Raw genomic sequence first — 13,064 nt, forward strand, 5'->3', positions numbered from 1 at the left:
ATCTTTCCCATGAGATCCAACCCAATGTCATGGTCAAGCATCACATTAAAGTGAAAAATCTACAGTTACCCTCTCAATATTGGCACAACTTCAAAGTGGGTTGAGAGCCATTCTACCACCACTCCAAGAAAAAAGGAGAGTTCCATGAAGGACTCATCATGTAAGAATGACTTGGCAAACAAAGACAGAATTCAGTGAGTCTGGGAATTCAAAGCAGTTCTCTTGAGAATATTCTAGCTTTGATTTCCTGCTTTGTTTGGAGAGCTGGATTAGATGGCCTATAAGATTCTTTAGCCAAAGAGCAGGCTTCACATGAACACTGGCATAAAAGGGCTGGGAACCCACTGGCTAGCCCAAAAAATGCATGCCTAGACTCTCCATCCCTAAAGCTTGAGGGAAAGGAAAGAGCCACACAGTCTACCTTCACAGCTATCACTGCCTGGCTGACCGACTCTGTTGTAACAGGTTGTTCACAAGACAAAGCAAAATTTTTCCAGACTTACGATTTTAAACAGTTGCGGCTAGCAATATTACTGTTGCCAGTTCATAAGATGTAGCTTGCTGCTTAGCACACTCATGGACGCTACACAGAAATGACTAAATTAAATGGAATTCTCTTGTCCATCACATGCCTGTGTAATTTCCAGAAAATTATTTAAAGACACGCTTTAAAAAAAAAGTACATTTAATGCACATAAACAGAAATATCCAGCACAGCACATGGGAAAGGTCCTTGTTAGTCACTCGGCATTCAGGGTATCTTCCCTGGGTAGGCCAACAGGACGGTGAAATGTGTGGAGTAAACTACACCCAAAGGTTCTGACCTCTTCTCCCTCATCCCCTGCTCCAACCCTATAGAGGCAGCAAGGAACCAAGAGACGGGCTGAAGAAGGGACACAACCAGCAACCAAAGGCTTCTAAAAGGGACAGGTCCACACTGTTCAATTGTTGTCAGTGGCAACAGCTTATCTGAACAGATTACTCAACAGTCCAAGTTTGGACTCTTCAACCTCAGCAGAGGAAGTTGGTGATGAGTCCAGCTTTCTGTTCTCTTCATCCTTCAATGGCTCACACTTGATTTCAAGCCCCTTGTTGGTTGGTCTCTTCTTCATTATCTCTTCTCTTCCAGATCTACAGAAATAAGTCAAACCTCATTTTAGTTTGGTGGCACGTATTCTGAATCCACAGAGGCCTTATTTCAGTGTACACAAAACTACACTAAATCTTCCAATCAAAATGAAATGACACTCCAATTAGTTTAAGAGTATTTGCTTAGTTTGTATACTTTTATCCCAATGTTTCCAAGGGCTGAGCAGAATCTAGATTGCGTTAGGTATGATTGTGGTAGGAAGCACACACAGAGAGAATGACATGTACATACTGAGTTATTAACTACACTGGTATCCTGGCCTCCCTCTGAAACCCCAGGCCACGTGTCACTGGCTTCTCTTCAGCTGATCTCAGTCACTGCTTCAAGATGCAGAACAGCCTCTGCCTACCAACCGGTCCCGACACTCACCTGAATGTAAGCCTCAGAAAGTGTGATCATCTGGGGGAGAATGTCCGTCACCTGCAAGTCTTGCAGCTCATACCACTTGCCTGTGCCCTGCCAAAGCCATAACAAAAGGGACAAGGGTAAGATGTGGGCCAGCAGGGTTATTCATGAGCAAAGAAGACAATATGGCACAAACATTTACTCTGTCTAGGGTGAGGCTGGAATTTGGACCCCCTGACACAGCAGCACTATTTTGTCACAAAGGCCAAAGGAAAGGCCTAAAAAAATAGCTGAGGGTCACAGAATGGGTCTAGCAAACACAGGGAGGCGAACAGCTTTGGCGGTAGAGTGTGCGCGTACACAATGTGCTTTTATTGCAAGAAACAGCAATCCCTCTGGGAAGCCAAGAATTAGAACTGCTTGGAGCATAATTTCTGATTACAGGGGTAATAAGAGCAAGCCTCACATGGTGCAGCACATGGATCCTGTATGCCCCTTCAGCTGGCTTCCCATCATGCACAATGTTTGCGATAAGATCATAGGTTGTATTCTTATGCACAGCCTGTACTTCTTCAGAGAGGTATTCCCGGAGATCCACATTCCTGCAACAGAAATAGAAGCAACCAAAATGGGAAGTACTTTACTTACTATACAACTATAAAAAACAGGAATGCCTGCAGCTTCCCTTCCCATACACAGAATGCCATAAATCTGCAGTTTTGGTAAGCTTTCCCCCCTCTGGGGCGTGCCCCTGCTCCGTATGTACAGGGTTTGTACAACATGAGCTTTTGGAGGTGGAAGTAATACCAGCAAAGCATTCCTGGCACCTTCTTCAAAATCCCAGGGCACAGAAGATAAACCAGAAATTATAAACACTTTGAGTACCACTCCTGACCACAACATGCCTGAGCTGGCCCAAGTTGGTGGACTACTGCTGAAACCAAGGCCCCCTGCATCATGATGACAGCGCTTCGAATCTGCTATTTCTGGTTATGGCAACCAAATACACAAGTCTTTATAGATTGACAAAAAGCCACCCCCTCTTTCATACAAATCCATGAACCAGCACCAGTAATTTGGTTACCAAGGCCTGGATCAGAACTGTTAGAACCAGGAGACTACCAAAAGACACGAGAAGGACTTACTCTCACCAAGATCCTTTGGCAGAGCTTTCCTTCTAACTAGAGATACTCAAAAGTGCGCACCTGAAATTCAAGGCTGCTGGCAACTACAGTCACCTGCAAAGCCTTGACCAACCATTACGAGGGGGATGAAGGATGGTGGACCAGCCACTCCCAGTTGCTTATCTTTGCTGATAAGACCATTTGCCTCCATTATATAGGGATCTCTATGTCCCTGCCTGACATTCTCAGAAGGCTGTGCAAACACTGTGCATGTTAGGGTCAACCCATTCTACAGGCACAGTGCACAGCAGGTACCACACAAACATTGTTTCAAGTAACTTCATGTGACCACTGTAATGCTCAGATAATTCTCAATTTATAACCCAGGGGATTTCTGAAGGATGTTTAAAGAGAGATCACTTTTAACATCCATGTCAATGTTATCTTTCACTAGCTAGATTTTGTTTTTACGTTTCTTACTTGAACTGAGGAAATAAAATTAACTAGGAACCAAACAGTAAATGCCTTCAGAAGTGACATTGATAGGAAGCTTCCAACTTTGTCATCTAAAAAGCAACATCCAGAAAGCTCCAAAGTTTCTCCCTCAGGTTCAGCCCCAAGTTCAGGAAGAGTCTAAAAGAGCCACAGGAACAGAGAAACATCACATGGCAACATGGTGGTACCTACGTGATGGGGAAATTGACAATGGTGGGGTTCTTCTCCACAAAGAAATTGTTCTTGGTGAACCTTTTGATGCAGAAGATGAGGTAAGGAGGTAACTTGGTCAGCTGGAAACGCTTTAGGAAATTCTCCTTGTAGGTTTTATATTCCTAAGGAAAACAATTTTTGCAGATGTGCTGTCAGAGAATCTGAACTAGGTCATCATGCAGCTGGATATGCAGATGAGCCCTCTCCTCTCATCTAGCGCAACTGATCTTGCTCTCCCTCAGCCCCTCTTTTAGGCAAGGGTGAGTTAACCATGCTTAGGTGCAAACTAAAGCACTGAAGGCCCAAAGAAATGGTTTGTCCAAAAGAAATGCAGAAAAGACCAATCACAAGGGGAACAGGCCAAGACTGTACATTTACTCATCCTGCAACATTTGGGGCTAGATCTCATTTTTCGTAATAGAGCATGAGGGAAATAACTGTCCTTTTAGTTTAGTGGGTAGAAGGTACAGTGAAGAAAGCTATCATCAATATTGGGAAGCCTGGCAAATATAGCTTCCTGCTTGTTCCTCTAATCTTAATTACTTTGAGTACACATCTTGTGAAGGCCACCAAACAGCCACAGGAACCAAAAAACACTAGTGTGTTAGAATAGAGGAGCCAATGGAAATATCTTACATGGCAACCTGTGGTGCTCTCCCAATTAGGTTAAAAGGGGCCCCTGTGGCCAACACACACTCAAGAGCACAGGCACAGCCTCTGGAGACCGTTGGCAAGTCCCTACGGTCAGTTTTTGGTCACTGAAAGAATTCCAGTTGCAAAATAACTGCAATCTCAACTCTGGTTTTAAGAGAAAGTATATCCCCTCTAAATTCAGCACAGAGTTGCTTCTAAATCTTTTGAAAATGTGGGATGGGCAGCTGGTTGGACTTTCCCAGTGGTGAAGGGGTATAGTGTTTGGAGTCAGCACAATACGTTTTCACCCCAATCCCTTTATACCAGTTCTTAGGAGAGATGAAAAGAGCAGTGCAGACCAAACAGAGAAGGACTTACCTTCTCCATAATTCCATTGAACTTGGCCAGGATATTGAAAAGTGGCACCTGGGGAATAATAAGCTGCTCCTTCTCATCCTTGTAAAGAGGGGCCGTGGGGAGGTCCAAGGTCAGGTACATGAAGGTGGATTCCACCATTTTTTCCTGGTACTCGTCATTCAGGAGCAGTTGCTCCTTCTCCTCTGCTGGCTGAGAGAGGAAGATAAAGCAACCACAATGAGCAGAGCTGCCAATGCAGGAGGACAAGCCTGGGGGCAGACACAGGGATACATTGCCAGGGAGAGAGGATGGACCGAGACTACAAAAACATTCCTAGATGCAAGTTTACCCCAAGTCTGCAGCGACAGAGGAACCCAAGCACCTTTTGCAGATTCTGGCCTGCCCCTTGCAGGATGGAGCCAAGCACAGGGAAAAAAAAAACCCTCTTCTACTGCATGCTCTGTTTGCAGCTCTTTTAAACTTTTTTCCTAACTAAGAAAGTTGCAAACAGAAGTCTGAACATGGTGACTATGTGAACTTTGGAAATACAAAGAAGAGACTTTGGAGGGACTTCTACTAATCAGATGTGACTTCACACACATCCCCAGCCCTCCTTCACAGATTTCTGGATCAGTCAACCAATGGATCATACAGTCAATATATCAAATTCTTGAGAAGGTGGCAGCTTACCTTCTGCTAGTATCATAATGCCCCTGTATAAATCAATGGTGCAGCCCCATTTCCAATACTGTGTACAATTCTGGTCACCACACCTCAAAAAAGATATTATAGCACCGGAAAAAGTGCAGAAAAGGGCAACTAGAAAGATTAAAGGGATGGAACACTTACCCTATGAAGAAAGGTTAAAGTGCTTGGGGCTCTTTAGCTTGGAGAAACGATGACTGAGGGGTGACATGATAGAGGTTTACAAGATTATGCATGGGATAGAGAAGGCAGAGAAATTTCTCCCTTTCTCACAATACACGAACTCGTGGGCACTCAATGAAATTGCTGAGCAGTCGGGTTAGAATGGATAAAAGGAAATACTTGCAGAGGTCCATCAGTGGCAATTAGCCACAAGGTATAGATTGAACTCTCTGTCTAGGACAGTGATGCTCTGAATTCTTGGTGTTTTGGGGGGGAGAATCAGTGGGAGGGCTTTTAGTGTCCCTTCCCCACTGGCAGACCTCCTGATGACACCTGGTTTTTTGGCCACTGTGTGACACAGAGTGTTGGACTGGATGGGTCATTGGCCTGATCTAACATGGCTTCTCTTATGTTCTTACCTTATCATTCCATCATACCATAGATAGGAATGAGAACTCTCACACATCTTTCATCTGGAAGAGGGCTCACACATATACACCCTTAACAATAAACCCCCGGTGAGCTACATGAGCTACCTGGTGCTGGGCTGTCCTTTGGATTCTTTTCAGTCCCTTCAGTGCAATTCATGTGCTGTTTGTTAAGAGTCATTATCATTGTGAAATTAAATTCTAAAATCAGAGGAAGGATTCTTCTATTTGGTGCATGTCTGACATCAGTTACATTTTATACAATGGTACAGAGATTATTAGCTCCCTCTTACTACCAAGATTTCTCCCACGTACCTCCCCCCCACCCAACTGTTGTGACCAAGAACCAGCCCATTTGCAGAAAACTTGCCAAATCTGGGTGTGGCAATTTCTTGGTGAATATCCGCATGGAGCCCTGGAAGACATCTGTCACAATGGCTGCAAATACAGACAGTGGGGGGGAAACGGTTACTATTCATTCATTTGCGCTCTCTCTCTCTCTCTCTACCCCTTGCCCAACTTGATCAGTAGTTTCCCTCTGCAATACTATGGGAACGGTCTAGGATCAACACTGCCGCTACTTAAAATGCTGGAACTGTATCCAGGTGCAACATTAGAGATGATGGAATGATTGCACTGCTGTTACGGACATGGTGGGGACAGAAACTGCAGCATTTCCACCACATGCACTTTCCACTTAGTTAAGTGGTATGAGCTGCTTGTTAAGCTTACAGCTGGAACAAACTGCACTTTACTGGAAATCCTCATACTTAGACTGCCACACTATACTGTCTAGGAGTGCATGCCTATCATTTCCCCCCTAAAAATCCAAGGCACAGTACCGAGATTTCCCCTGCTGTCACATAATGCAAGTAATCCTGCCAAACACTGCCTATTGCTATGTGAACTGCTTCCTTCTTGGAACAGGCACCACCTTTGCTGTGCCATAACTCATTCAGTTTTACCTTGCTCCTGCATTATCTCTAAGCAGCAACAGCCATCAAGCCATTCTAAGCAGAGCTGCACCATTCCAAATCCAGTGAGGTCAATGGGCTTGAGGATGTAATTCTGCTTAGGATGGCACTGTAAATAACATCAGCAGAAAGGAGCAGAAGGGATGCCCTCCCTTGACTGCCCTCTACAGCCAGACAGATAGCAATGGCGAGGGGGAGTGAGAAGCAAGTTCTCATAACTCTCTTCCCAAAGGTAGCTGTTGCCATCTCCCCTTCATCTCACATCTCCTAGGAAAATCAAAATAGGTGTATCTGCTGATCTTCCCCAAGGTAAAGAAGACACCTCAGGGATGCTCCTGCTGGCATCACTTGAAGAAACATACTTCCTAGCAAACTGATGCAATAGAAACTAAACATGAAATTGGACATGACCCAACTCAAGAACATCCACAGTTGACACTGATCGGATGAAGAGCAGCAGTCCCGCTCAATAAGGCAGCCACCTCAGACTTACTTTTCTTCTTCTTCTTTGTCCCACCAAGGGCAGAGTGCAATGCATTCAAGAACCAGGAAAGAAAGTCAACTCCATCACCTGCAAAGGACGGAGAGTGTGAAAGGAGCATGGCAGCTTGACACAGCAAAGGCGCTAGAGATCCAGCCTCTATGGTTAAAGCTGAAGCCTCCTCTTCTTCAGGCAGATGATCACAGGTTTAAGCCCTCTCAAAGGAAGGGAGCGATGGACTCAGCATTACTGGCCTCCCTGGAAAGTAATTGGTTTGGTCTGCTAATAATTTGCACACACTTGAGCCCCCACCCCCTAAACAGAATTCCCAGACCACTGATTTGAGCTAAGCTCCTCCCCTGCTTCACCTTGCTTAGTGATCTGAAAGTTCTTCTTGCTGCAGAGAACCACAGCCTGCAGCATTTCATGGGGAGAAACATGAGCCTTGAAGTTTCGTGGATTCCACAGCTTCCTCATGAGCTCGCCAAACCTCTGGACCAGCAGAAACATGATGTCCCCTGGAGGGCGCTGGATATTCTTATAGTTCTCCTCCTCCAGGAAATAATTCCGCAGGGGTGGGACATTAGATAGTGCCTAGGCATACATATTAGAGGTCAGTGGCAAAGAACCCCCTTTTCAGTGAAGAGCCCACTCACCAAGAAGCTGTCTCTAGATAACAGAATACAGTTACAACAATGGAACAAATGCTTGATGTGTGGCTGAGACTCTCATGAAAGTGACTGTGGAATGGTTATCGCCTGTAACACGTTTATTTCAATATATTCCAAAAACATTACCTGGAGTATCGCATTGGCATAGTCATTAGCTTTGATGTTGTTCAGTCCCACAATGCCGGGCAGGTATGTGGTACCATCGTAGGCCCGAGAAAGTTTGGCCTGCTTGTCCAAGTTGGCTATTTGCTGCTTAGTAAAGGTGGGCTTCAAAACATACTGTAGACAGCAAGGGAAGAGCTTATCAGCCAAGTTCTTTGTATATGTTGAAGAGTTTCCCCCCCACCCATGATAACAGCCTTAGCTCAGGAGCAGGGGTCACCCACTTCACACAGCAGTGTGCTGCTTTCCATATGTATGAGACACCAAACTTAGATTTTCAGAGGGGCAAAATCAAATAGCCAGCAAGAATTTTCCCTAATTTTTTATTCCGAATGTATTTTCCAATATAAGCACAACCTGTTCCAATTATTTAACAATTAAGAAGTCTGCATTGGCTGAAGAATGCAGGAGATAAACTTTAAATTTTTAACATTTAAATTTTTAAAATTTATTTTTTTCCAAAAAGAAGTAGCTGTATGCTGAGCTTACAGCTGGAACAAACCGCACTGTACTAGAAACCTTCGTACCCTGACTGCAGGACTGTGCTGCTTAGAACTGTATGCCCATCACTTCTCCCCTAGAACTCAGGACATGAAACCTGCAAACATATTTATATCTAAGGACCCATCCCAGAGATATGCATTGCAAAGAAAGGAGGCAAAAACAATCTCCTGTGACACAACAGAAACTGCTCCTGACATATAACCCAAGGGGTAGCAACCAAACAGCTTTTGAGATAGCCCAGAAAAGCTTCTGTCTCAAGAAAGAAAAAGGTCAACAAATATAGTAGGGCTCATTATCCTGGACAGCTTGCCTATGGTAACCATAGGCAACCAACCCACTTACCCACCCACCCACAGTCCATCAAGAAGGTCACATACAGTGATATCCTCAAGGGAAGAATCAATGATTTCATAGTTGTCTGGCAGGCAGTAGAACTTCAAGGTGTGAAGGTTGAGGAAGACATGGTGGCTGAACTGGACACTGTGAATGTAAGCATGGGACTTCAAGCCTCGACCTACAGAGAAAAAGGCAGACTATCATGAATAAAGAGAGCATCATACAGTTCTCTTGCGGCAGGTGAAATAATCTGGAAAACCTTGAAAACACTATTAATGCTAGAATAAGAAAAGGGAGAAGGAGGCAGCAGCTTTGAAGACTTCTCACAGCACTTAAGCTGGGACATGCGTGTGAGTTATGGGAGGAAAGAGAAAGGACTGCAAAAAAGGTGGTGAAGAGGCAGAGTAACTAAAGGTAGTGGAACAAAGCAGCAGTAGGCTGGAAAGCCACAATGGGAAGAGAGACGGTTGAAGGAGAGTGGAAATAGGGTGGGAGCAACAGAGAGTGGCATGGATGGTGGAGTTCCACTGGCTCAGCTGCAGCTCCTCTGATGGAACAACTTTTCTGTCTATGGAAGAGGGGAGAGAGATTTTTGCCAATCCCACCCTCCTGCTGCAGATTGCTAATTTGTTTCCCGTGCTGTCCCTTAGACCCTAAGAGACAGCATGGAGAGCAAGTCAGGAGTCTGGGTCTGTTGATCCACAAGAGCACAACTTCATGGGGCCCAGGAGACTGCAATGAAAGGGGAAAGCTGCCTTCCTCAAGTGCAGCTCTGCTTGCACTGCTCAGGATCCAAGCCATGACTGGCAGGCAGGCAGTACTAGGGAATGTGAGTACAAGGAACCAAGTGAACATCAGATCCTGCATCAAATGGGGCCATCCTACCATAAGCCTTCTACTATCATTGCAGCATTGTGACCCAACCCTAAAGGGTGAACAAAAGCCCAAAAGGGAATGAATTCCATATTCTGACTGGAACTAACTAGCCAGTTCTTGAACTGCAGGTTTCCAAGAGCATCATAAAAGATTACTACTGCAATAACATTATGGTAACTCTCTCCCTAATGTTTTGTGAACAAAAGAGACATGTAACACATTAAGCTTACAGTGTGAAGACCTGTCCTTTTGTTGTGCATGAAACCCACAACTACAATTTGATTCTGAGGTAGTATGCCCCAATATATTCTCTCTGATGGCTAGGAAAATCTAAAATGAATGCAAACTCACCCTGGAAATATTTTCCACACACCAAACACGCGTAGACATTGATATGCGAGAGCGAGATTGAACACAACTTCTCAAAATCAAAGTCCAGAACACTCCTACAAGGGCAGAATATTAGCCAGTTAATCACCACGGAGCAGCCAGACTCCTCAATCCAACAGCACTCAGCAGTATTTCCAACTCAACCAACCTTACACTGCACATGGCATTTCAGGAGACTGCATTTGTAGCCAACCTCTCCTTTCACATCAACATCTTAACGTGATTCTAGAAGAGTGGGGCACATGTCTAATTCTGGCACTTTTATAGGTATTTGGACACCATTATTGCATGCGTGGGAAAAGAAGATTACTTGGAAGGGTTCAGCCACCTATTGATTTCTGCTGCGAACAGTGTACATTTTCAATCGCTTGTATGCATTAATTTAATTCTCCCTACCACCACACACTTTATTTTCTCTCTGTACTGACTTGTTTATGGTGTCCAAATATGGGCAGTGCCTGCTCCTCCGGTCTTCGGGGTCAAATCGACCATACTTCACTGAAACAGGCAAGCAGAAAGGAAAATGAGAAACAAACATACCAAAATACCTTTCTTCAGAACAAGTACCTTCTAGCCAAAACAGGGGGTGAAATCCTGTATTTATTTATACATTTTACTAGTTGCTTTCCTAACAGAAGTACTAAAGTGATGAACAAAAAAAGGGCAACAGAAAGAAATCCAGTACCACAAACTGAAAAGATACAGCAGAATAAAAGACAACAACAATAAAAAGTGGTACTTTATTTTGTTTAAAAACTGTAAAACTGTGTAAAAGATGGGGCAGCATGAGGATCTTAGAAGAGTCTCTCTGGGACTGTTTCATTTGGTAGAACTCCTACTGACCACTAGTTCTCCCTACTAGAGATATGAAAATATTCATCACTTTGATTAATGGATTATGAATTATTATTTCCCTTGAAGACAATTCAGAAGCTTTAGCTAATACAAAACACAGCAGTCTAAGTAACTGCCGGGGGCTAATAATATCATACCAATTTTAAAAGATCTGCACTGATATTTCATCTCCAGAGTCATTCAAACTGTTGGTTATTACGTTAAAAGCAGCTCATTGCTTGGTGCCTTAATACTTTGGGGTTCACCTCTCCTCATAAGATTAAGTTTTATCAGCAGTTCTATCTTGCAGGCAAGTTAGAACAGTGACGGCCCAGGCCAGAACTTTCTCAATAGCAGCCCCTGTGCTACAGAAGGGACAGTGAGAAAAGCCCTAACTTGTTTAGCCTTCTGGAAGTGGGCTTTCCTTGAATGAAAGGGCAGCCAGACACACTTCAAACCAGGTTTAGCACTGGTTGATGTTTGTTTGATAATTGGTAAAAATATGGTGTTTTGGTATGGATTGCTTTACATTGTACAGCTTTAATTGTTTTAATGTTTTTAATCCTCTTTGAGCCTTGATTATGAGAAAAACAGACTAAAAATACTATAGTAAATTTAAAGACAGTCACTTGACAAAATATCTCTTTTCATTCTGTATAATAAAAGCAGCATATGCCTACATGCAACACAAAAGCATATAGCCTTTCACTTATAAAGAAATATAATTAGTTTCTTCTCTCAGTACCAAAATCACAAGGCAACAGGGTTTGCAATCAGCTAAAGAGCTTTTTGTCCTAAAAGATCCATGCAGAGGCCACATTGCATCATGAATATAACAACTCAACGAGAATGTGACATCTTAGAGAACAAATTGATTGATACTCTCTCTTGTTACTAGGACCCAAGTACTGTTATTTACAGACATGCCACTGAATAAAGTTTTTGAATAAAGCACTTTACAGTCCTAATTGTTTAGCCACACTATAACCCTGCAAGCTAGGTGACTACTGCTGCTTCTTCACATATGCAGTGACTGAAGCTGGGACCATGATTTGTACATGATTCAACAAATCCATGGCATAAAAAGCCTGAAAAAGTTACCAAGGCCAGATCCTGAAAGGATGCTTGCACCTTTAGGAGATAGTTGAGAAGTACCTTCCTCTGCTTTGGGTCTCCTTTCTGGTTGAGTAAAAGGTGGGCTCACAACTATTTTAATAAATACATCATTTATTTAAACCTTTTGTTAAAAACCATTCCTAAACTTAGCAGCCATCACATATTGTAGCACGGAGTTCCACAAGTTAACGAGCTTCATAAACAGGTACATCTTTGACAAGGAGATGGCTCGACTGCCGCGACCGTCCCATTCACCCACCGGTGGGCTCATCGTCCTCTTCTTCCTCTTCGGGCTCCCGCTTGATTCGAGGCTCGTTGTCTTCGGGCTCCCGCTTCACACGCACCGGGTCTCGACCCACCAAGCCTCGAGATGCGCTGCTCTCCCTACCCGGCTCTTGCTTAATCCGGCTCGAAAGCGAGTTCCGCGGAGGCGGCTCACGAGCACTCCGCTCCCGTTTCACCCGCACCGACATCTCCACGGAGGCAGAACGAGCATCCACCAGTCTGCGCATGAGCCAAGCACCTTCAGACGCACGCGGAAGTCATCACTTGGAAGGCGCCGGTTAATCTGACTCTTGTCCCCGCTGCCAGAGGCCTTAAAGCGGCGCATGCGCACACACAACTGCGTTTTTAAACTGTATCTGCTTCCGCTATTCCGAGCTATTTCGTGTTTACTCGGAAGCAAAGCCCAGCTTCTTCAACAGGACTTGCTTCCGAGTAAGCGTGCATAGAGTTGCAGCCTTTACTTGTTCTGTGGTAGAAATGTAGCCTTTCATCAGAACAGTATTGCTGTATTCAGCGGCTACGGTTGCGAACCTCCAGGTGGAGGCTGGAGTCCTTCCAGGGTTATGGCTGATCTCCACAGCGATCAGTTCCCCTGGAGAAAATGGCAACTTTTGAGGGTGGACTTTATGGCATCTCTACCTTGCCAAGTATTCTCCTCTCCCCCAAGCTCTGTTCCCAAATCTCTAAGAACTTTCATACCTGGAGTTGGCAACTTGGCCCCTTATTTCAGCCCCTTATTATTTTATTTAGCTTTTCACCCAAATAGTGACTGCGATATCATCCAGATGACTGTTTTAAGATTATTATTGATTTTATAGATTTG

The 13,064-nt window shown here is 44.2% G+C and overlaps 1 protein-coding gene across 1 annotated transcript; it reads right to left on the bottom strand.

Annotated features, from left to right (window-relative positions):
- Positions 1-667: 667 nt before the first annotated feature.
- On the bottom strand, positions 668-12,448 carry USP39 (ubiquitin specific peptidase 39). The gene is made up of 13 exons (XM_054998254.1): positions 12,216-12,448; positions 10,435-10,504; positions 9,968-10,062; positions 8,782-8,918; positions 7,865-8,017; positions 7,436-7,661; positions 7,080-7,157; positions 5,983-6,050; positions 4,339-4,527; positions 3,307-3,449; positions 1,962-2,097; positions 1,520-1,606; positions 668-1,131 (listed from the first exon to the last, which is right to left on the bottom strand). The coding sequence occupies exons 1-13, from the start codon at positions 12,427-12,429 to the stop codon at positions 1,081-1,083; spliced, it is 1,647 nt and encodes a 548-aa protein (XP_054854229.1). The 5' UTR covers positions 12,430-12,448; the 3' UTR covers positions 668-1,080.
- Positions 12,449-13,064: the final 616 nt, after the last annotated feature.

The sequence above is a fragment of the Eublepharis macularius genome, chromosome 14 (assembly GCF_028583425.1).
Source record: "Eublepharis macularius isolate TG4126 chromosome 14, MPM_Emac_v1.0, whole genome shotgun sequence".
Taxonomy (NCBI): Eukaryota; Metazoa; Chordata; class Lepidosauria; order Squamata; family Eublepharidae; genus Eublepharis; species Eublepharis macularius.

What these genes read in the sequence shown, in the direction of transcription:
- USP39 (XM_054998254.1), bottom strand. Translation starts at nt 12,429, where the DNA reads ATGTCGGTGCGGGTGAAACGGGAGCGGAGTGCTCGTGAGCCGCCTCCG. An exon ending in CTTCCCTTGAGGATATCACT is followed by an intron (nt 8,018 to 8,781) that starts GTATGTGACCTT and finishes TGCTGTCTACAG; the next exon opens with TATGTTTTGAAGCCCACCTT. An exon ending in GGATCCATGTGCTGCACCAT is followed by an intron (nt 1,607 to 1,961) that starts GTGAGGCTTGCT and finishes TGGCTTTGGCAG; the next exon opens with GGCACAGGCAAGTGGTATGA.